This window comes from Helianthus annuus, chromosome 5 (genome assembly GCF_002127325.2).
Source record: "Helianthus annuus cultivar XRQ/B chromosome 5, HanXRQr2.0-SUNRISE, whole genome shotgun sequence".
NCBI classification, from domain to species: domain Eukaryota; kingdom Viridiplantae; phylum Streptophyta; class Magnoliopsida; order Asterales; family Asteraceae; genus Helianthus; species Helianthus annuus.
Genome location: NC_035437.2, coordinates 122,239,991 through 122,262,267, shown reverse-complemented (window position 1 = coordinate 122,262,267; position 22,277 = coordinate 122,239,991). Strand labels below are relative to the sequence as shown.

Below are 22,277 nucleotides of genomic sequence, written 5' to 3'. Positions count from 1 at the left end.
CGTTCAGCATGATTTGCCATTGTGGACGCTCCCACAGTGTTGGCAGGGGTACTGACAACAACATTCGTGTTACTGGTGTTCATGTTTTCAGTCGACATTCTGAATAAAAAAATTCACAAAACCAAGTTAATAAAACTGTTTAGAAATAATAAATGTGCTAATTTATCATTGTTTCAAACTAAACAGGAGCAAAGTGAGTTTTGAAACCACTGTGCAGCTTCTAAGTCCAACTTTGAAGACTACAACAATAAGTTTTTAGAACTCAGTTAAGAAAGGAGTAGAAGAAACAGAATCTGTTTTGACAAAGTCGCTACTTTAAACCAAAACAGAAAAAAAAACTTTTTTTAAAACACAACCTACTGTGAAGTCAAAACTGGTTTGAAAATCACAGCATAATTGTTTGTGATTCTACACGAACGGTGTTTTAAAAATTTGTTTTACGATTGTAGGAATCTGTTCGTGCAAAAATAAATAAAATCTTTTATTAACTTGAATTACAAATACAGAAGAGAATGAAGCTGAAAAATATGATACAATTACAACTGAAAAATGAAAAACAAGAACAAAATTTGTAAACAGAAAACAGTTCTTAGCTGAGGATCGTGTTAAACACGGGTCCCAGGAGAACTCGTTTGTTTCCAGGATACAACAGCCTAAGCAGTTGCACTGCCGGTCTTGACTAAAACCCGAAGGTTTACCTTGAAGCAGGACAGAAGAAGATTCAGAAGGGAGAAGATTGTAAGAGCTGTGTGTTTCGGTGTCTGGTTCTGCAGCAGGGTCCTCCTATTTATACTGCAGGTCCTAGGCGAAACTGAAAAATAATTAAATGGGAGAATTAAATTGCGCCATCAAAGCGACACATTGCGCCCGTCGCCCAGACCACGCGCGTGCGCGTTCACGCCGGCCGTTTGTGGTGCTATGCACCCTTCACGAGTACATTTAGTGTGTGCTTCCATGAAACAATAAGGATGACGTGTTCCCACTTAAATACCCCTTTAAGTTTCAACTCTCCTCCTATGTGGGACAAGGTGCCACTTTCCCAATTTTTCAGTATTCAATGTTTCAAACACTAAACTTTAAGCATTGATATCTCATTCATTTTAGCTCCGTTTGGACGTGGTTTAGTTCGTTGCGAAGCTTTTCCAACATAGAACACAAACCCACAAATAAATATATAAAGCCACTCAGTTTCTTATATTTATTTCTAGTACAAAATTAGGAAAAAACATTTTTCTATATTAGTGAAAAGTGTTATTTTCACAAATTTCCAACGATAAATGATCTCCTCCTCATCCTATCCAATAGTCTAATTACTCCTTTAGGAGCCTTGAAGACTCCTAAAAAGTCTGACGGGAGGCTGCTCAAAACGGCTTTTGCAAGCGTGACCCGTCCCGCGAACGAGAGAGTTTTGGCTTTCCACCCATTTAGCTTGTTCTGGAATCTCTTAATAATTGGTTCCCAATATTTTAAGCGCTTCATACAGCCCCTATACTATAGTCAGTCCCAGGTACACAAATGGACGTGCACCTACACCACACTTCAGCATATCACTAATATCGTCATCTTCGACCCCTACTCCCATCAGTTTACTTTTTTGCAAGTTCACTTTCAGCCCCTTAATTAGCAAGTTAAATCTGTTTAGATTATATTGCTTGCATTTCGTTCCGACCATTCAATAACGAACGTCATCCGCATTACCCAACTTCTAGTAGCAAGTACAAAAGCTAATTACCTAGCCATTGTTCAGTATTTCAAACACGTTACTATAAAAAGTCAAATAAATAATATATTACGACTCCTTGGTTCAAAGTTCCTACGTGTCACATGGCATTCTTCTTTAACACTTTCACGGCCTCAATGCCTATAAATAGAAAGCAACCAAGCCCACAAAAGTCGAACCAAATACTAAGCTCAAATACAAAAGCCTATTTTCTTCCGACCACCGTCATCCATGGCACCGGTTGCCGCCGCTGCGGCGGTCTTTACGAAATTCCTCATCTTTCTTTTCATCTCCATCACTGTGAATTCGACTGTTATACCAATAACCGACATGAATCTTTTAGAGTTCCCTTTAAATCTAGAGTATTTCGAGGCCGAATACTTCCTATTCGGATCCATGGGTAAGGGTTTAGACGCCATACAACCCGCTCTAGCTGCTGGCGGGCCGCCACCCATTGGCGCAAAACAAGCCAATCTCAGTCCTCTTGTCAAAGACATCATAACTCAATTCGGTTATCAAGAAGTTGGCCACATAAGGTTTATATTAAATTATATTATACTAGGTCGTATATTACATGCGTTGATAAATATGATATTATATAATTAGTAATAAAAATATATTTTAAAAAGACATATGCATCGCACGGTTGAATAAACTCATGTAGTATGCTAATAAAGTGATAGGGTCATATACAAACTCTAGTTTGTGTAAAAATAATAAGAACCATTCACTATCTTTCACATGTCATCCTTCTAATATATGTATTAAGGACATTTTTGTATATTAGTTTAGAGTTGGTTTCTAAAAATTCCTAAAATCATGGAAGCAGTTTTAAATTCATATGTTGATTATACGAATTCATGTGCTGATTATACAAATTCATGTGTCGCTCGTATATGTGTTGGTCATACAAACTCATGTGTTGCATATATAAATTATGTGTTAGTTAGAATTGTATACGTATGTGCTAGTATATGTGCTGATTATAATTATATATGTATGTGTTGATTATATAAATTTATGTGTTACTTGTATATGTGTTGGTGATAATTATCAGTACATTTATAAAACATTAACTACTGAAAGTTAAGGTCATTTTAAAAATATATATATAGCAATGTTATACTCATTTTAAAGATAAACAAATTCTTGATTTTATGGTATAATCTTTTTAATATAATACCAAGTATATAAAAGTTATTTTAGTTTTAAAAACGGGGTGGAAAAATTCCTAAAATCATGAAAATAGTTAATAAAATATGTGAAAATAACTAAAACACCCTTGAATCTCACTAAATAATATAGTTATTATTAATAATGATTTGTAATCGACCTTAGCCCTTAATCTAGTTAATCATTGCTCAAGAGTTGTTCTCAATGTTTTTAGATTAAATAAGGTTTGTATGGGATCTTAACTCTACTAATAAAATATAATATAACTTGTTAACATATACAGCCGTCAAAATACGTAACTAAGAAATGAACATTGACGTGACAGTTATAAATTCCGTTAAGTTAATTTTTAAAATATTATTTATTTCAATTGAGTATTAACTATGATTTTTAAATACCATCTATTTTTATTATTATTTGACATATTGTATTTTTACCATTCTTATCATCAAATCTCATTAAAAATTTGAAAAATTATAGAAATCAATCGTAAAAACATTTAACATCATTATTCTTCATTTTTTTAATATTTCTAACCAACATAATTTTGAATTTATGAAGTTTTTAAGTAAAAAATATAAGTTCATTTAAAAAATTTATAATTAGTTTCATATTTTATTTATATGGTGGATAATATAATAACTATCTTTAACTAAAAAATTATCCATAATTAAGTAGTTTTTTTTTGAACGACAAATTTGGATCACTGACGGAACATTGGAATATCATCGTGCCACCAACGGAACCACCCGATCATATCCATCTCCACTATGCATAATGCCTATACACCAATTCAGGAGGAAACCCAATAAATATGAGAAAACCTCCCTTGTGGGAATCGAACACATGACCTGTTGGTCCTAGAGTTTTATCCCACCCCCAAGATGGCACTAGGCTATAAAGCCATGGGCAAAAAAAGTTGGAAGAGACATGAAAAACAAAAAAAAAAAAAAAAAAAATAGATGCTTCAGTGAATGACACATGTCCCCTGTTATTTTCTTTTATATTATAGTACTAGGTTAGAACCTCGTGTATTACACGGGTTGAATAAATGTAATTTTATATAGTAAATAAAAAACATTATATTTTTAAAAACCTCTTTTATTACACGTGTTGAGTAATATAATTTTATATATTAAATAATAAAAAGTTATATTTTTAAAAATCTCGTGTATTGTGCGGTTTGAATAAATGTAATTTTATATAGCAAATAATAAAAAATTATATTTTTAAAAAACCCTGTGTATTCACGGGTGGAAGAAATGTAATTTTATATAATAAATAATAAAAAAGTTATATTTTAAAAAAACTCTGTGTATTGTACGGGTTGAATAAATCTATTTTTATATAGCAAATAATAAAAAAAGTTATATCTTTAAAAACCTTGTGTATTTTTAAATTAGGTTAATACTATTTTAAATTTTTGGTTTGATTAATAAGTTGTTTAATATAATTTCTCATAGTTAACAATAATAACATTAACAATAAATAATATGCATGTTTATCTACTGTTAAGTGAAACAATATTTTTTCGTTTAGATAAGACTTTACGATTTGAAGTTAAGTTTATGCCAATAATTTAGAGTTGATAAGATTTATATTTATTTAATTAATATTTAATAATTTAAATTAAATAATTATTATCTACAGTTAGGGATGATCTTGAATAATGACAAGTGTTCCTCTATTAGTTTCTTTTATTATATAGCACTAGTAGCAAAACTCGTGTGCAAACACGGGTGGATTTTAGAAAACCATGCATAATACATTTTAATAAAAAGTATAGATAGGTATATGGATATTGTACCAAACAATGGGAGATATGCTTTCACGTAAGCATGAATTACAAACGACTGAATACACAAAGACTTTTTTTTTATGATTGATTGAATACACAAACGATTCACATAAGCATGAATTACAACTCCCCCTCAACCTGAGATCATAGAGTTTGTTCGTAATGTTAGGATCTGAGTTTAATTGTTTGTGTTTGTTTTAAAGATGAAAGATGATAATAAGATGAACAATATGTTGCGGTGTTAGGATCTGAGTTTAATTGTTTGTGTTTGGATTAGATACTAGATACTAGACTAGACTAGATATATCATAATTTGTATTAAACTGATTTTTTTTATTAATCACTAATAAAATAGGGCAATCAAGAAGAGGGTACCAGGATTTCCTAGGCCACTGTTGAATCTAAGTGCAGAAGCATTTGGGACTGTTATTAATGCTGCATTTGGGATGCCTTTATCTCCACCCTTCGATCCTTATGCTAATGACATCAACTATCTTATTTCGTGCTACATCATCCCTTACGTCGGTCTCACCGGCTACGTCGGAGCAAATCCGAAACTAGAGAGCCCAGTTTCAAAAGAGGTACTCCGAAGTATAGTAGTTAATCAATAATACATAATATCTTATTTGGTTTTTATTATTTTATACGTGGAGGTAAGCATGTGTAGGTTAGGTTTGATTATTGATTAAAACCGAATCTATAATCAGGGCAGTCTCTGAGAATGCTAAAAATAAATTTGGTTCCTCAACGAGATAAAATAACCCGGGCCATAGCCGTCCTAGTAAAACAAGAATTCATGGTCATTGTTAAGTCACTCAACAACTCGGTCAAACTCTTTTCAAAATCTCATATTGTTGTTGTTACCTCACTCAGCCCTGTCGTCGTGTTTTATTACCGCCACTCCTTCCTTGATTGGTGTTTATTTTAATTTGGTTTGAATTTTTGAACACTTGGGCCTGGTTTGGGTTTAATTGTTTAAATATATTAACACTCAAAATCATAATCAAATTTGGGCTACTTAAACAGATTGGCACTCAAAAAACAAAAGCAAATTTGGACCAGTTAAAGTGCTAAATAGACTGGCCAGGGCCTAGTTTGGGTTTACTTTAGACAGAAGCAATTCGGGTATTGTAATGGACCGAACCGATACGGGTAAGCTTCTAATAAAACTCATATTGAAAAGTAGAGAAATATAAGTGCATCGTAACGCTATATTTAGAATTTTATAAAACATTATACATACATTAAAACCCTATTACTATACTATAATGAACCGAATACATTCAGGTTAGTTTCGAATAATTTGTAAAAAAGAGTTATTTTAAATGATAAAGAGAAAAACAAATTATGTTTCAAATCATATAGTTAATATTAAAACAATAAAAAAATATTAAAACAATAAAAGAATTTGGTTTTAATTTTGTAGGAAAACAAAATAAAGGACAACTAATATATAACTATAGCAAAAAAAATCAACATATAGCATACTATTTAATAAAATATAAAATGTATATAGAATTGTTTTAATGTTGATTAGGTTCAGTTTATTTGGTTATTAAACTGTGAGTTAAAAAACAATAATCGAACTATCGGTTTTTCAATTGTTTGATTTTCTCGGTTATTTCAATTATGTTTTGGTTATTCATCTCTTATGTTCACCCCTATTATACGGTTATGATCAGCTTGTAGCGGGCTTATTGGGAGTGGAATCAGGTCAAGATGCAGTTATTAGAAGCCTCCTTTACGAACGCGCAAATGAAAAAGTGGTTCCATACAAGACAACCGTAGGTGAATTCACAGTCAAAATATCGCAACTACGAAACAAATTGGGCAATGACGGTTTAAAGGATGAAGGGCTTAAGGTGCCAATCGAGCTTGGGGCTGAAAAGAAGATACAAGGTAACGTGTTAGCCGCTGATGAAGATTCACTGTCATATGGTCGAACACCAGAAGAAATACTAAGGATAGTGTATGGAACCGGTGACGAAAAATCCCCGGGCGGGTTTTACCCGAAAGGGGGTGATGGGGTTATCGCGAAACGCTATTTAACGCGTTGAGAAATCTACATGATGTCATAAATGCGAACTATTTTAGTCTTGCCTTAATACTTATGGGTTTTATGGTTTTGTATCGCGTTACATATATATATATAATAAACACACATTATGTATGTGTTGGTTAAGATGAATAATAAATCAGTTTGTCTCTCTCTAGTTTTTAACATGTTATTAGCATGAACGTGCTATGGTCAAAACCCCTAATTTTGTTTTTTTTTTTATCACCAACCAAACACACAACCATCTTTGGTTCAGCTATATATGTGTATATATAGTATTGGGATCAAATACAAATGATTTATTCTGTATAAATCGTATGTATTCAAGAAAAAAAGATGTTGTGGCAAAGTAGTAATACATCATTTAACCCTAGCAGATAGGTTACATATCGTGATCTTTATTAATAGATCGATCTTACTCTAGCATGGTTATATCATTACTACGAATCAGTCCCTTTCCTACGAATGAAAATGCCGACATTTTCCCATGGAATTCCGACGAAAAAATGGGTCTTAATTTTGCAACAAAAAAGCAACAAAACGGTATGCATAAGAAAAAGTGTTGGAAATTTTCGATGGAATACATTTTCATTTAACTTTAACAATTCGTAGGAAAATAATGAATTTAATAGTTGCGTAGAATATGCGTAAAACCAATTAATCATAAAGTTTTATTATTTATAAACACGTATGTTATTATTTAGAATATCTGGATTGAAGTTTATTTCGATACTCATCTAAAAAAGGAAAGCAAAAAAGAAGTATTAGGTCGGAGAGCTAGAGATTAATAGCCTTGAGGGGTAGTTTATTTCTAACAAATCAAGAGAAATATATGTAGGTTATCTATATCATTTTTTTTTACTAATTAGAACATTAGTGTATTAACTTTTGGTACAATAACAAACACTTTGTTTTCATAAATTGTAGTTAACGTATAAAAGTGATATGATCAAGTTGCACGGGTCGGATCTCAACCAACATCTAGATGTTCTTGATGTGCGGGCGAGAGCGGTAGGAAGTAACAATGGACATATGTTTGGGGTAGGATCTTCAAATCCTAGTTTCATGGTAACTAGGAAACCGCTACATCAACCAAATCTAAATCATATTTTGATGCCCTAAGGTTGCAAGAGGAAGTATTGTTTACTTCTCATCAAATATTGCAATTCAGTAAATTATAAAGTTTTTAAGAAGAGTAAAATGCACGGATAGTCCCAATGGTTTTTATAAAATAACACCTATAGTCCCCAACTTTTGGACATTACACTGGTGCTTCATGTGGTTTAACAGTTTGTTACTCGAATAGTCCTTGGAGTGGATGTCCGTTAGTTTTCTCCGTTAAATCTATGTAGAATGACAAAATTACCCCTTGCTTTTATTAAAATATAATAAAGAACTAATTAATCATTTTCAAGATTCTCAAACAATCGACCGGTTTCAATTAAAATCTCATCGTTGAAGTGGGTTTTTGTTTCACTGGATCAATTTTAATCAAAACCCTTAACATTGAAGTGGGTTTTTGATATTCAAGATTCTTAAACAATCGATCAATTTCAATAAAAATCTAAACTTTGAAGTGGATTTTTGTTTTACTCCATCAATTTCACTGAAAACTCTCAACATTGAAGTGGGTTTTTGATTTTCAAGATTCTCACAATATATCAATTGATATCTAAAACCCTGGGATTAAGAATCAAGTAAATGGCATCGGTTTTTTTGTACTATGTTGTTGGGGATCTGACGGTGGGGAAGCCAGAGATGGTGGAGTTTACTGAGAATGAGACGGTGGAGGCGGCAATCAGGGCGCCATCGGAGAATCGACTGATTGTGGGATTGCGATTTGGAGGAAGAGATCTGTGCAAAAGGGTTTGATTGAGAACACAGAGATGAGGCATCAGAGGTTTGTAGGAATATTGAATCCACTAGATATTGTGTTTTTTTGGCTAGAGATGATTGTTTGAATGATCAGGAGAAATCGATGAAGACACCGGTTTCGGAGGTGGTTGTTCCGGATGATACTTTGTTGAAGGAAATTGATCCTGGCACAAGGTTAGGATCTTTCCTGATGTTAACTTTGATGCAGATTAATGTTATGAATATGGATGTAAAACCCAATTCTAATTTAACGTTACTATATCATTAAGGTAAGCATTTTATATCAAAATGCCACTTCATAAAAACTTTTACATCATAAGTATTCAAACATGTTTAAAACATTCAAAAACATAGTTATAAGTGTTTACATAATTCACTTTTTATAAAACAAAACAAGATCAAATACGGAAGCTTCATTTAGACGTGTGTTCGGTTCTTGTTCATTGCTTGATCTTCATCCGGAGGCCTATGTCATTCACCTAGAATCAAAACAAACATAAACTGTAGTTTTGAAGGTCTTGAAACACTTTAAAACAAGTTCCATAAACAAAACAAAAAAATTTAAAGATTTTTGCCAGTTACAAGGTCTCTCGCGGGCCGCGAGAGCCTTGGCATATTATGTCGTGGGCCGCGACAACTGTCGCGTGACGCGACAATGATTCTGGTTTGTGGTCGCGTAGCGCAACAAGCCTATTTCGATAGAAAGTTCCCTTTTGTTGCTGCATTTTTGCCCAGCTATGATTTTAAACAATATTCCAACTTAAAAGTTGCATAACTTTCAATCTACTTATCCGATTTACACGATTCTTTTTTCTATTCGACCGTAATACAATTACGGATACGTTTATCACCTCAATTCGCATCAAAATCTGATTTATAAGCAAACGGTTTATAAATCCTTTATGCGATTATTCGACCCGTTTTATTTTAGCATCATACTACATGTTTATTAACAATGGTAATTGCTTGCCATTTTTACCCATTCCGGGCTTGCCAAAAATTAGCGTTTTCGCTTCCATTACATGGTTTGCACACGCATTTATGTTATGCTTGATATATACAATTCAAGCATACGCTTTTTATCAAAATTCAATGAAATCAAGTTTTTCTAAGTTTTGACCCAAATCCAAGGGTTCATCAATCAAATTTTAGCGTGTCCGTTTCTCGGCTTACGCACTCATTCTACCGATTTGTTGCATGACATTCGAGTCACTTTAAATCGCTATTGTTTTAACTATCTATTTGACCCATTTGGTTGTCGAGTGAATTCCATCACTTCAATGACATACCGAACCTATTCTAACTATCTATTTGACCCGTTTGGTTATCGAGTGAGTTCCATCACTTCAATGACATACCAAACACATACATTTCGCTATAACAACATTAACATAATTAAGACTAGTTCATCTACCTAATGTAACAAAACTACAAGTCACGTACCTTTCAAAGCTTATCCTTCAAGCGCGTGTCCGCTCCAACTTGGCCGCTTGAAGATTCAACCACCTTGCCTATAGAGTTCAACCAACATCGTGTTTAGAACTCTTATTATCACATATTACACGCAATTTATCAAATTCACCAATTACGCGTTTCTTTCAAAATTTCAACTCATGAACATTCGTTTAGGCATTTTAACAAACACCTTACGGGCAGATTTTTATACTACTTTTATCTAGTTCATTATTAACTTTTAACCAAGTTTATATTATCAAAATCAAGCTCTTTGTCTAGTATTCATGAACAATATCACTATCTTTCATCATAACTTTAGTTTTCTCACAATTTAACATACAAAATTATGTGTTCATCACAATGATATAAAAACCCACTTCGCACATATATGGGTGTTTATCAAATTCCTAGTTTTCAACATTAATTAATTAAGTTTTCAACTAGGGTTTGTTCCTAGACATGGATTCAACATAACATCACTCATACATTCAACATTCAATCATGAATTTCAATTATGAGTATTTATCAAAATTTCAAGATATCACCAAATGATGAAATTTGACATACCTTGTGATCCTCTAACTTGAGTGATCACTAAATTCAGCTTGGTTTTGATTTAGACTTGATTTCCTTCTTGAATTTGATTGAATTTTATGATTTTTAGGGTTCAAAAGAGGAACCCATTTTGGCTTTGTGAATGCATCGACCAGAACACACACCAAATGTGTATTTTGTGTCAAAATTTCCTATTAGTAATTTAACTTTCAGACTTAGCAATCTTAGTCCCTCTAATTTCATACTTATAAAAGAGGTTTAACTTAGTCAAATTTTCTTTATTGACTACAACATTTTAATTAACTAGGTTAGTTAATCCTAGTCACATTATTCTTTGGTCATGGCCAATATATACATAGCATTAATAGTTTATAATTTTCTAGTATTTTCGGGGTGTTACAAGTCCACCCCCCTTAAAAGGGTTTTCGTCCTCGAAACCAGAATACGTACCAAATAGTGAACGATAGAGGCGTATCATCTCTTCTTCGGACTCCCACGTAGTTTCCGATCCCTTACAATGTTCCTATTTGACCTTTACTTGGTTAATTTCTTTGTTCCGCAAGCTTTTGATCTTTCGGTCCAGAAGTGCAATTGGTTTCACCGCGTAATTAAGTTTGTTATCCACTTCAATGTCATCATAGTGGACGTAAGCCATTTCATCGGCTAAACATTTTCGGAGGTGTGACACATGAAATGTGTTGTGTATTCCGCTCAATTCCTTCGGTAATTCCAAACGGTATGCCACCTTTCCCACCCGTTCGATGATTTTAAGCGGCCCGATAAACCTTGGGCTCAATTTTCCCCTTTTTCTAAACCGGATAATCCCCTTCCACGGAGATACTTTAAGCATGACTTTATCACCAACCTAAAACTCGATCGGTCTTCGTCTTTTATCTGCATACGATTTCTGTCGATCTTGAGCCGCTTTCAAATGATCTCGAACCATATCAATTTTCTTGTTAGTGGTTCGAACTATATCTTTATGAGCAAATTCACGTGGACCCACCTCAACCCAACACACCAGGGTTCGACATTTTCTACCGTAAAGCATCTCATACGGAGCCATACCGATGCTAGAATGGTAACTATTATTGTGCGAAAATTCGACTAAAGGTAGGTAAACATCCCAACTACCTCCAAAGTCGATGATACACGCTCGTAGCATGTCTTCCAACGTCCGAATTGTTCTTTCGATTTGTCCATCCGTTTGAGGATGGTATGCGGTACTAATGAACAATTTCTGTCGCAACCCCCGTCCCCTAACAAACCGGGAACGGGCGGCCGCGGCCAGTTTCGGTGGTATCTGTTTTTATTCATTTTGGCAGTAGAAATTACATCAGGACCGTAGTTAGGAAATATTTTATCAGAGTAAAATACCACGCTTTTAATATATCAATCACATGGGAAAAAAACCAAGTTTCAAGTACACACATTTTCATAGGGATATACCCTATTTTATTTAATAAAAACATCTCTTTATTTTAGGTAACTTTCTAGCCACTTTTCCAAGCCTTCAGTGCTGTCCAGCTGGCTTCTATTTGGCTTTCACATTTTGTTACCTAAAACGCGTTTAAAAACACTTTGTCAGTGGGAACTACTGGTGAGTAAATCTCAGTTTAATCAAGTTTAATAAAAACCATTGTACAGTATTGAGGGCGGTCGCGCAATTACATTTGTTTCCATCTATTCAATTACCACCCACGGTACTGTCAACCCTACTTGTGGTCATGTTACTCCTCGCAAGGTAGTAACAAATTTTGTATACAAAACCCCAACATACTGACAATAATTGTAGAATACAAATACTCAATAACTGTTTAATATATTATTAATTGTGTGAGGTTTTGTAAAAACAATTTGCAAAAAGAAGATTACTCACATTGTTGTCTTAGGTTTTCCTTTAGAGTTTCCTTGTGATTATCTATAAATTACACAAATGCACACGTGTTAGTATAATAACCCAATATTTACATTAGTAATACCCTCCCCGAGACGGCATTCCAACGACTACGTCAGGCAGAACCTCGACAGCCGTTACGGAACCCTGGATCAATCGGGCAGCGTATCTAATACGTAATCGGGGTTATGATACTTACAACGGAGCAGAACTTTGTTAATTAGGGGGTATTATGCCCGAGAATTATGCCTATATTATAGAATTTCAAGAAAGAGAAGTGTAACACCCCAAAATCCGAATGTTTATAATCATTAAACGTTCTCGTATGGTACATCAAGAAATGAATGACTAGGTTATTTAACCAAGTTAACAAAATGGCAAAAACAATTAAAGGAATGAAAGTTATGCCCATTTATAATTAATGACAACTTGAAGGGCTAAAGTGGGTTAAATTGAAAGTTGAATTAATAAAAAAAATGTCACTCACAAACACACACACACGATCGTGTGTTCTAAAGAGAGCAGGAGCTCTCATGAAGCCAAAACCCTAACTTCATCTAATCCATCAAATTGGAAGGGTAAACGAAGCTCAAATTCAGAACCGAACACGAATTTGTGATCACCTATACAAGGGGATCATAAGGTATGTCTTAAATTCTAGTTTGGTGATTATCCACGAAGTGGGTTATGTTGTAAATCGCGAATTGGAATGAAATTAAGCATAAGGATATGTTAGAATCATAATATAGAACATGGGTTATGCATTATTTAGGTTAATTTGATGTTTAAAGGTGAACCCCATTAGTTATGGTAAGAATGATGAGTTGAATCATCATCCATGTCTAATTCTTGTTGCATGTTGATTGTACTATGTGGGTATGATGAATTCTTATTAAATGAATTGAAAGAAATATGGTGTTGATATCCTTGATGTTATGTATGAATGATAAATACTAATTAGTAAGAGGATTGGAAGAATATGCATAAATTAGTTGTACATTGTGCATTAAAAGGTGTACGCACACCAAGTGTTTGATGAAATGCCTAGTATAAGCTAGCATGTGAAATTAAACGTTAAATAATGGATGAACATGTGTAGAGTTTGATAATAACATGATTGATGATAATTAAACATGAGAAGATACATTGAAGAAGGATTTAGTAAGATGGGGTAGTTGATGGTATGATTTGGGTTGAATTATGCATTAGGAGTTGCACTCTATGCTTGAATGATGAGGTGCATATCATGTGTTGGACTAGCGACTAAATGGTGATTTTGGATATGGATATGCACTAAATGGTTAGTTTGTGGACTTACTAATAAAGAACAATGTCGAGATTATGTCAAATTCTAGCTTTGAATATGGTTATCAACTATAGAATCATGAATATGTTAGTATGTGTTGAATTGACGATACGTGTGCATATATGTAATTTGTTGATCATGTACTTATGTATGTGTGTGTGTGTCCTATACCATGATTATGAAATGTAAATGGTATCATTGGTATGGTCGACTAGGTTTAGATGAGTATATGATCATATGATAAAAGCATGTAAGTAAGATGGTTGACTTTCTGAAAGTCAACAATGTATGAATAGCACGACTAGGTCTTTGGATGCACTTACAAGGGGAGAGAGATCACGGATACAAGTTAGATTATTTAATGTGCTATACATGATGGTGAATGAAATTAGCATGGATTAGAATAAGTAAAATTGCTAATGCGAGTCTTATGCATGCTAATAGTTATTTAACGAAAGTCAAGCAACCGTTTGGGTTGTAATTGAATGCTAGTGTTGATGAATATATGTAATAACAATGTTTTGAATATGATGGCATGAATGGGTAGGAGTTTTCACTAGCATGGACCAAAGAATGGAAGACTAACGAGTTAAGCGGAGGCGAGGAAGCAATCATGAACACTAACGCTTAAGGTAAGTGACTCCCGACTCACTTCGTAGTATACATAAGAATTTTATTGTTTTTGAAGGAGAGGAAATTATGTATGATATATAATAAATGAAGGTATTAAGATAAGTAATGATCTAAATAGTTGAAGATAGTTTGTGGGACCAAACGGGTCGAATAAATAAGTATGAGTGAGGAATTGGTAATAAAATATGTAATGATTAAGGACCCGGGCAAGGGTTCTTAGGCTAATACGTAAGGAATTGTTTTACGGATGTTTAGGAACAAGTTTCAAGTGAAACAGATGCAAAACGAGCGAGTTATGCGAATTTTAGTGTGAAAATGGGGTGCTAATCTGGGCACCACCGTAGCTTACGGTGCCACCGTAAGCTACGGTGGGAGCTGGAACTTTATTTCTACCGTAAGGCAGTTTAAAACTGTTGTAGGTTTTGGGGGCCACCGTAAGCTACGGTAGCCACCGTAGCTTACGGTGGAGGGCTGATGCAAATGTGTAGTTTATGAAGTTCCTTGTTTTTCCTTCGATTTCGGACCCCGTGAACCCATTCCAAGCCTCGTTAAGCATTTATAATGTTCCTCAACCCTACCAAACGGTTATGTAAGTAACGGGTGAGTATGGAACTCCTTCTTAAGACCCGAAACGTACCCAAATGACACTTAAATTGCGTTTATGATGGGAGAGTAAGGTAGGGATATGGGAGCGAGTATGCGGGGTAATGAACTAAGTTTTGGATATGCATGTAAAGATTTAACTTTATTCCAATACGTTTAACAAATAAATAAGCAGGAATAAGAGTGAGTGTGAATACGAAGGTTTGTATTTATGATACGGTAGTAATTCATGGGGAATTAGGTAAGTGGTATGTACGAGTTAATAAGTATGGATGAATGTATTTATGTATTTATGTAAGCATATGTACGTGTGAGTGAGGGTATACACATGAGTAGTTATGATTCGTTTTATGTATGCATGCAAGTGTGTATGTACATCTGTATGCCAGTAGGTAAGTTCGTATGCCTGTATGTCTTCAATACGATTGAGTATTGACGTTAATGACAGTGTATCTTGAGAATGTAGAATAATGTAGGTAGAATGTTGAAGTCTCACAAGGGAGTGGATACTCAGACGGAAATGCCTAAATGCAAAGGATTACGGAATGGTAAGTGAAAGTGTATGAATATTGTTATATTTATAATGTGTACTAACGTTTGAAATTGTATGGTAAGTGTAGGTTGTACGAGTCCCGAAGGATTACCGAGGCGTGGAGATCGAAGACCGAGTCACAAGTTAGATTGTACGGGAATGCTTGGATAGCTAATTTAGTAAACATAGTTTATGTTTTTATTTTGTAAATGGGTTCGATTGTTGTATTCATTGTAAATGTGTCACCTTAAGAATGAACTTCAAGTATGTTAAGACATTCATAATGAAAGAAATTTTATGGTACGTATTTTCCGCTGCGTCTTTTCAGTTAAAGCGTGTTAGGGTGTTTCAAGTTGATATCAGAGCCCGGGTTTGAGAGAATCAAGTAGAAGGAGGAAAATACTTGAACTCAAACCGGTGTGCTCTCGTGACCAAGGACTCGTACAATCTAAGACTCGATCAAGATCTAAGGGCAGAAGCCAAGGTAAGTATGTGCTTAAGTATGTATTTAAAGATAACTAACAGTATGTTATGTGTAAGGTCAGCATGATTGCTTGGAAAGGATGATTTGTAAATGCGGTCTAGCGTCGGCACCAAGGTATGTAATATGACATATTGACCGAGGTACGTAGATTTAGCTTATGGGTGCATGAAATGGAAGAATTAAGCAAGAGAAAGAAAATTTTAAATGAAATATAATAATGATATGGTAAGGAAGTTTTGGAAATGTAACACGTGCCAAAACTTAATTCTGCGGACATAAGGTGGCGATTTCGCGAAGACACGAAAATAGTATGTGGATTGTGTACCTGGCCAGTACACAAGAAACGTATGACGTTCGTGAGACCGTGATAATTGTTACAGGTATGTCCGTTAGAATTAGGTTGTAGGTGAACGTGGGGGTGAAGAGAAATGTAAGACTTTCATAAATGAAAGTATGAAAGATATGTTAGAATCCGCGAGACGGATTCGAAACATGAAAGAAATGAAAGTATGAATGATGCGTTAGAATCCGCGAGACGGATTCAAGGAATGAAAGGCTCGAATGGAATGTTTGAATCCGCAAGACGGATTCAAGGAATGAAATGCAGGAATGATATGCTTGAATCTGTGAGACGGATTCAAATCGTAGAAGGAAGAAAATGTGTAAATGGTAGGTTAGAAACCGTTAGACGGATTCAAAACATAGAAGTAGTAAAAGGTACGGATGTTACATTTGAATCCGCAAGACGGATTTAAAACATATAAAAGATAAAATTTACCCACATCAGAATTGTGTCAATAATTGACCATAGTCATGTCAAACGAGTTCTATGAGTAAATGCAAAGTAAATGAACAAAGGAATGATCGTAATGGACACACACAAACCTAAGTTTCAAAATGAAAGAAAGAAGTTTTAAACCCGTTATGTGTTAAATGTGTTAGTAATCGATCTGTAGGAGTCATAATGTAGGGCGGGCTACGACCCGGACAATAATTTAAGTATAAATGAGAAGGGTAAGCTTGGTCATGAGTAGCGTAGTAATGTAATGAATGACTTTGCAAGTAAGCATGAATGGAAGGAAGCATGAATGTGTACCTCAATGCATCTACGATAAATAAGAAATGTCAGTTGGCCTTGAAAGATCAAATTATGTAGGTTGACGAAATAAGTAACTAGAATGAAAAAGTTTCGTGTGAGAAATGAAATGTACTAACTGCTAAATTCTTGATGATAATGTTAGAATCTTTGATGTGATGAAACCAACAAAATTGGTGGAAGGAATGCGTACGAGTGGAGGCACATTACATGGATGAATGAAATCTAGCCTGGTACGGCTAGTACTCGTGAAGAATGTGGACAGATCTGATTTACGGGTCGATGTAGTATGGAATGAAATCGAGGTAAGTAAAGTGTTTTAATTTATGACAGAACTGGGTAATGGTTAAGTGTAGGTCATAATGTAATTACGATTGAAATTTTGAAAAGTCAACCAAAGTAAATTGATAGATATTTAAGCAAGTAATAGCAAGATAGCATTAGGTAGTTGGCTTGTCAAGTAGATAAAACAGATAAAAGCTGATGCAGTAGCAAGAAAATTTAGGCGAAAGAAATAAGCTCTAAAATAAGTTATGCGCTAGACATATCATTAATTAGCTCTTGGGAGTCGGGATGAATGACATCTACGACTTAGACAAATGATTTAAGTATGGGCGGAATCGGGTAAAAATCTTGCAAATTAATAATAATATGTGGAAATAAAGTCTTTGCAAGTATGCAAGAATGGAAGGAAAGTTATGAACGAATACTCTAATACGTCTATGATTAGTAAGAAGTACCGGGTTGACTTTAAAGAGTCAAACTGCAAAAGTTGACTAATAAGTTAGAGATCTGAGAAAGAATGGTTATGTATTAAACCGTCATGAGTGGGTCAACCAACAGAAGAGACATGTTAGGTAATGGTCATGTATTGACCTGTTTAAACAGGTTGAACGTAGTACTAATGTTTTGAAAAAGGAATCAAGAAAGAATTTGTATATAAATAAGGAGATACAATGAACATTATCTCTGAATAAAGTTGAATGTAACTGTGGAAATTATGATAGATTATACAAGACAGTAAGTATCGTTGGAAATACTAACTTGATGCTAGGCTTGTTGGCTATGTTCATTTGAACAAGACATTGTTGAAAGAACGCATTTAAGTGGAAGCTTAACAAAGGAACAAATACAATCAACCCAGGTATCGCATGACTCACAATGAGTATTGGGTTGGTTCGGGTCGGGTCGTAGGCAGTTGGATTATGCAATGGAAATGAGGTTAGTGAAACGTTTAGCTTGTGATTATAAGTAAGAATTGGTATATCGAATGTTTATGGTATGCGTATAATGATAGGTCGACCTTTTTATGAATGTGAATGTAAGTAGAAGGAACGTTAGTAATGGGATGATAGGATTTGCTCGTGGTGAACAGAATGAAGTAATGTATATGATATAATAATAAAATGAAATAAATCATAAAAAGTGAAAATGACACTAATAAGAGCTCTGGATAAGTTTCTGACCATTCATGTGTTTGGAAGGTAAAGTTCGATTAATAGAAAGATAAGAGTAGGAACGAGAAAGGTTTCGGGGACGAAACCTTCTTTAAGGGGGGTAGACTTGTAACACCCCAAAATCCGAATGTTTATAATCGTTAAACGTTCTCGTATGGTACATCAAGAAATGAATGACTAGGTTATTTAACCAAGTTAACAAAATGGCAAAAACAATTAAAGGAATGAAAGTTATGCCCATTTATAATTAATGACAACTTGAGGGGCTAAAGTGGGTTAAATTGAAAGTTGAATTAATAAAAAGAAATGTCACTCACAAACACACACACACGATCGTGTGTTCTAAAGAGAGCAGGAGCTCTCATGAAGCCAAAACCCTAACTTCATCTAATCCATCAAATTGGAAGGGTAAACGAAGCTCAAATTCAGAACCAAACACGAATTTGTGATCACCTATACAAGGGGATCATAAGGTATGTCTTAAATTCTAGTTTGGTGATTATCCGCGAAGTGGGTTATGTTGTAAATCGGGAATTGGAATGAAATTAAGCATGAGGATATGTTAGAATCATAATATAGAACATGGGTTATGCATTATTTAGGTTAATTTGATGTTTAAAGGTGAAACCCATTAGTTATGGTGAGAATGATGAGTTGAATCATCATCCATGTCTAATTCTTGTTGCATGTTGATTGTACTATCTGGGTATGATGAATTCTTGTTAAATGAATTGAAACAAATATGGTGTTGATATCCTTGATGTTATGTATGAATGATAAATACTAATTAGTAAGAGGATTGGATGAACTATGTATGAGATTAGAAGAATATGCATAAATTAGTTGTACATTGTGCATTAAAAGGTGTACGCACACCAAGTGTTTGATGAAATGCCTAGTATAAGCTAGCATGTGAAATTAAACGTTAAATAATGGATGAACATGTGTAGAGTTTGATAATAACATGATTGATGATAATTAAACATGAGAAGATACATTGAAGAAGGATTTAGTAAGATGGGATAGTTGATGGTATGATTTGGGTTGAATTATGCATTAGGAGTTGCACTCTATGCTTGAATGATGAGGTGCATATCATGTGTTGGACTAGCGACTAAATGGTGATTTTGGATATGGATATGCACTAAATGGTTAGTTTGTGGACTTACTAGTAAAGAACAATGTCGAGATTATGTCAAATTCTAGCTTTGAATATGGTTATCAACTATAGAATCATGAATATGTTAGTATGTGTTGAATTGACGATACGTGTGCATATATGTAATTTGTTGATCATGTACTTATGTATGTGTGTGTGTGTCCTATACCATGATTATGAAATGTAAATGGTATCATTGGTATGGTCGACTAGGTTTAGATGAGTATATGATCATATGATAAAAGTATGTAAGTAAGATGGTTGACTTTCTGAAAGTCAACAATGTATGAATAGCACGACTAGGTCTTTGGATGCACTTACAAGGGTAGAGAGATCACGGGATACAAGTTAGATTATTTAATGTGCTATACATGATGGTGAATGAAATTAGCATGGATTAGAATAAGTAAAATTGCTAATGCGAGTCTTATGCATGCTAATAGTTATTTAACGAAAGTCAAGCAACCGTTTGGTTTGTAATTGAATGCTAGTGTTGATGAATATATGTAATAACAATGTTTTGAATATGATGGCATGAATGGGTAGGAGTTTTCAGTAGCATGGACCAAAGAATGGAAGACTAACGGGTCAAGCGGAGGCGAGGAAGCAATCATGAACACTAACGCTTAAGGTAAGTGACTCCCGACTCACTTCGTAGTATACATAAGAATTTTATTGTTTTTGAAGGAGAGGAAATTATGTATGATATACAATAAATGAAGGTATTATGATAAGTAATGATCAAGATACTTGAAGATAGTTTGTGGGACCAAACGGGTCGAATAAATAAGTATGAGTGAGGAATTGGTAATAAAATATGTAATGATTAACAACCCGGGCAAGGGTTCTTAGGCTAATACGTAAGGAATTGTTTTACGGATGTTTAGGAACAAGTTTCAAGTGAAACGGATGCAAAACGAGCGAGTTATGCGAATTTTAGTGTGAAAATGGGGTGCTGATCTGGGCACCACCGTAGCTTACGGTGCCACCGTAAGCTACGGTGGGAGCTGGAACTTTATTTTTGCTGTAAGGCAGTTTAAAGCTGCCGTAGGGTTTTGGGGGCCACCGTAAGCTACGGTAGCCACCGTAGCTTACGGTGGAGGGCTGATGCAAATGTGTAGTTTATGAAGTTCCTTGTTTTTCCTTCGATTTAGGACCCCGTGAACCCATTCCAAGCCTCGTTAAGCATTTATAATGTTCCTCAACCCTACCAAACGGTTATGTAAGTAACGGGTGAGTATGGAACTCCTTCTTAAGACCCGAAACATACCCAAATGACACTTAAATTGCGTTTATGATGGGAGAGTAAAGTAGGGATGTGGGAGCGAGTATGCAGGGTAATGAACTAAGTATTGGATATGCATGTAAAGATTTGACTTTATTCCAATACGTTTAACAAATTAATAAGCAGGAATAAGAGTGAGTATGAGTACGAAGGTTTGTATTTATGATACGGTAGTAATTCATGGGGAATTAGGTAAGTGGTATGTACGAGTTAATAAGTATGGATGAATGTATTTATGTATTTATGTAAGCATATGTACGTGTGAGTGAGGGTATACACATGAGTAGTTATGATTCGTTTTATGTATGCATGCAAGTGTGTATGTACATCTGTATGCCAGTAGGTAAGTTCGTATGCCCGTATGTCTTCAATACGATTGAGTATTGATGTTAATGACAGTGTATCTTGAAAATGTAGAATAATGCAGGTAGAATGTTGAAGTCTCACAAGGGAGTGGATACTCAGACGGAAATGCCTAAATGCAAAGGATTACGGAATGGAAAGTGAAAGTGTATGAATATTGTTATATTCATAATGTGTACTAACGTTTGAAATTGTATGGTAAGTGTAGGTTGTACGAGTCCCGAAGGATTACCGAGGCGTGGAGATCGAAGACCGAGTCACAAGTTAGATTGTACGGGAATGCTTAGATAGCTAATTTAGTAAACATAATTTATGTTTTTATTTTGTAAATGGGTTCGATTGTTGTATTCATTGTAAATGTGTCACCTTAATAATGAACTTCAAGTATGTTAAGACATTCATAATGAAAGAAATTTTATGGTACGTATTTTCCGCTGCGTCTTTTCAGTTAAAGCGTGTTAGGGTGTTTCAAGAAGATTGTGAGCGAGTCGACTGAACTGCCGATGCCCCCTTTATATAGGGCCTGAATTCAAGTCCCTCGCGGCCCGCGTAAGAGTAAGCTGGGGCTTACGCGGCCTGCGACATAGGGTAATAGGGGCTAGGGTTGCTGATTCGCCAGTTGTAGCCTCGAAATGATGATGACACGTGGTTGCTCAGGGTGTCGCCCTGACTTTGGGCTGTCGCGCCCCGCGTAGACCCTGATGTGGTCTTACACGGCCCGCCAGAGATCCATTTTTCTTGTTTTTATTTAATTTTAATAATAGTAAAGGTGTTCGGGGCCCGTTTTTGTATTTTAGGACATATAGGGACACTTTAATTATTCTTAGGGT

The 22,277-nt window shown here is 34.7% G+C and overlaps 1 protein-coding gene and 1 long non-coding RNA gene across 2 annotated transcripts; one reads left to right on the top strand and one right to left on the bottom strand.

Moving 5' to 3' along the window:
• Positions 1-1,894: 1,894 nt before the first annotated feature.
• On the top strand, positions 1,895-6,817 carry LOC110886314 (desiccation-related protein PCC13-62). The gene is made up of 3 exons (XM_022134099.2): positions 1,895-2,256; positions 5,047-5,272; positions 6,374-6,817. Exons 1-3 carry the CDS (start codon positions 1,952-1,954, stop codon positions 6,746-6,748), a joined length of 906 nt encoding a protein of 301 aa, XP_021989791.1. The 5' UTR covers positions 1,895-1,951; the 3' UTR covers positions 6,749-6,817.
• A 2,171-nt stretch (positions 6,818-8,988) lies between these two features.
• Positions 8,989-10,778, bottom strand: LOC110883246. Its single transcript, XR_002560409.2, has 3 exons — positions 10,645-10,778; positions 10,066-10,133; positions 8,989-9,101 (listed from the first exon to the last, which is right to left on the bottom strand). It is a non-coding gene; the product is annotated as an uncharacterized LOC110883246 (long non-coding RNA).
• Between the last annotated feature and the right edge of the window lie 11,499 nt (positions 10,779-22,277).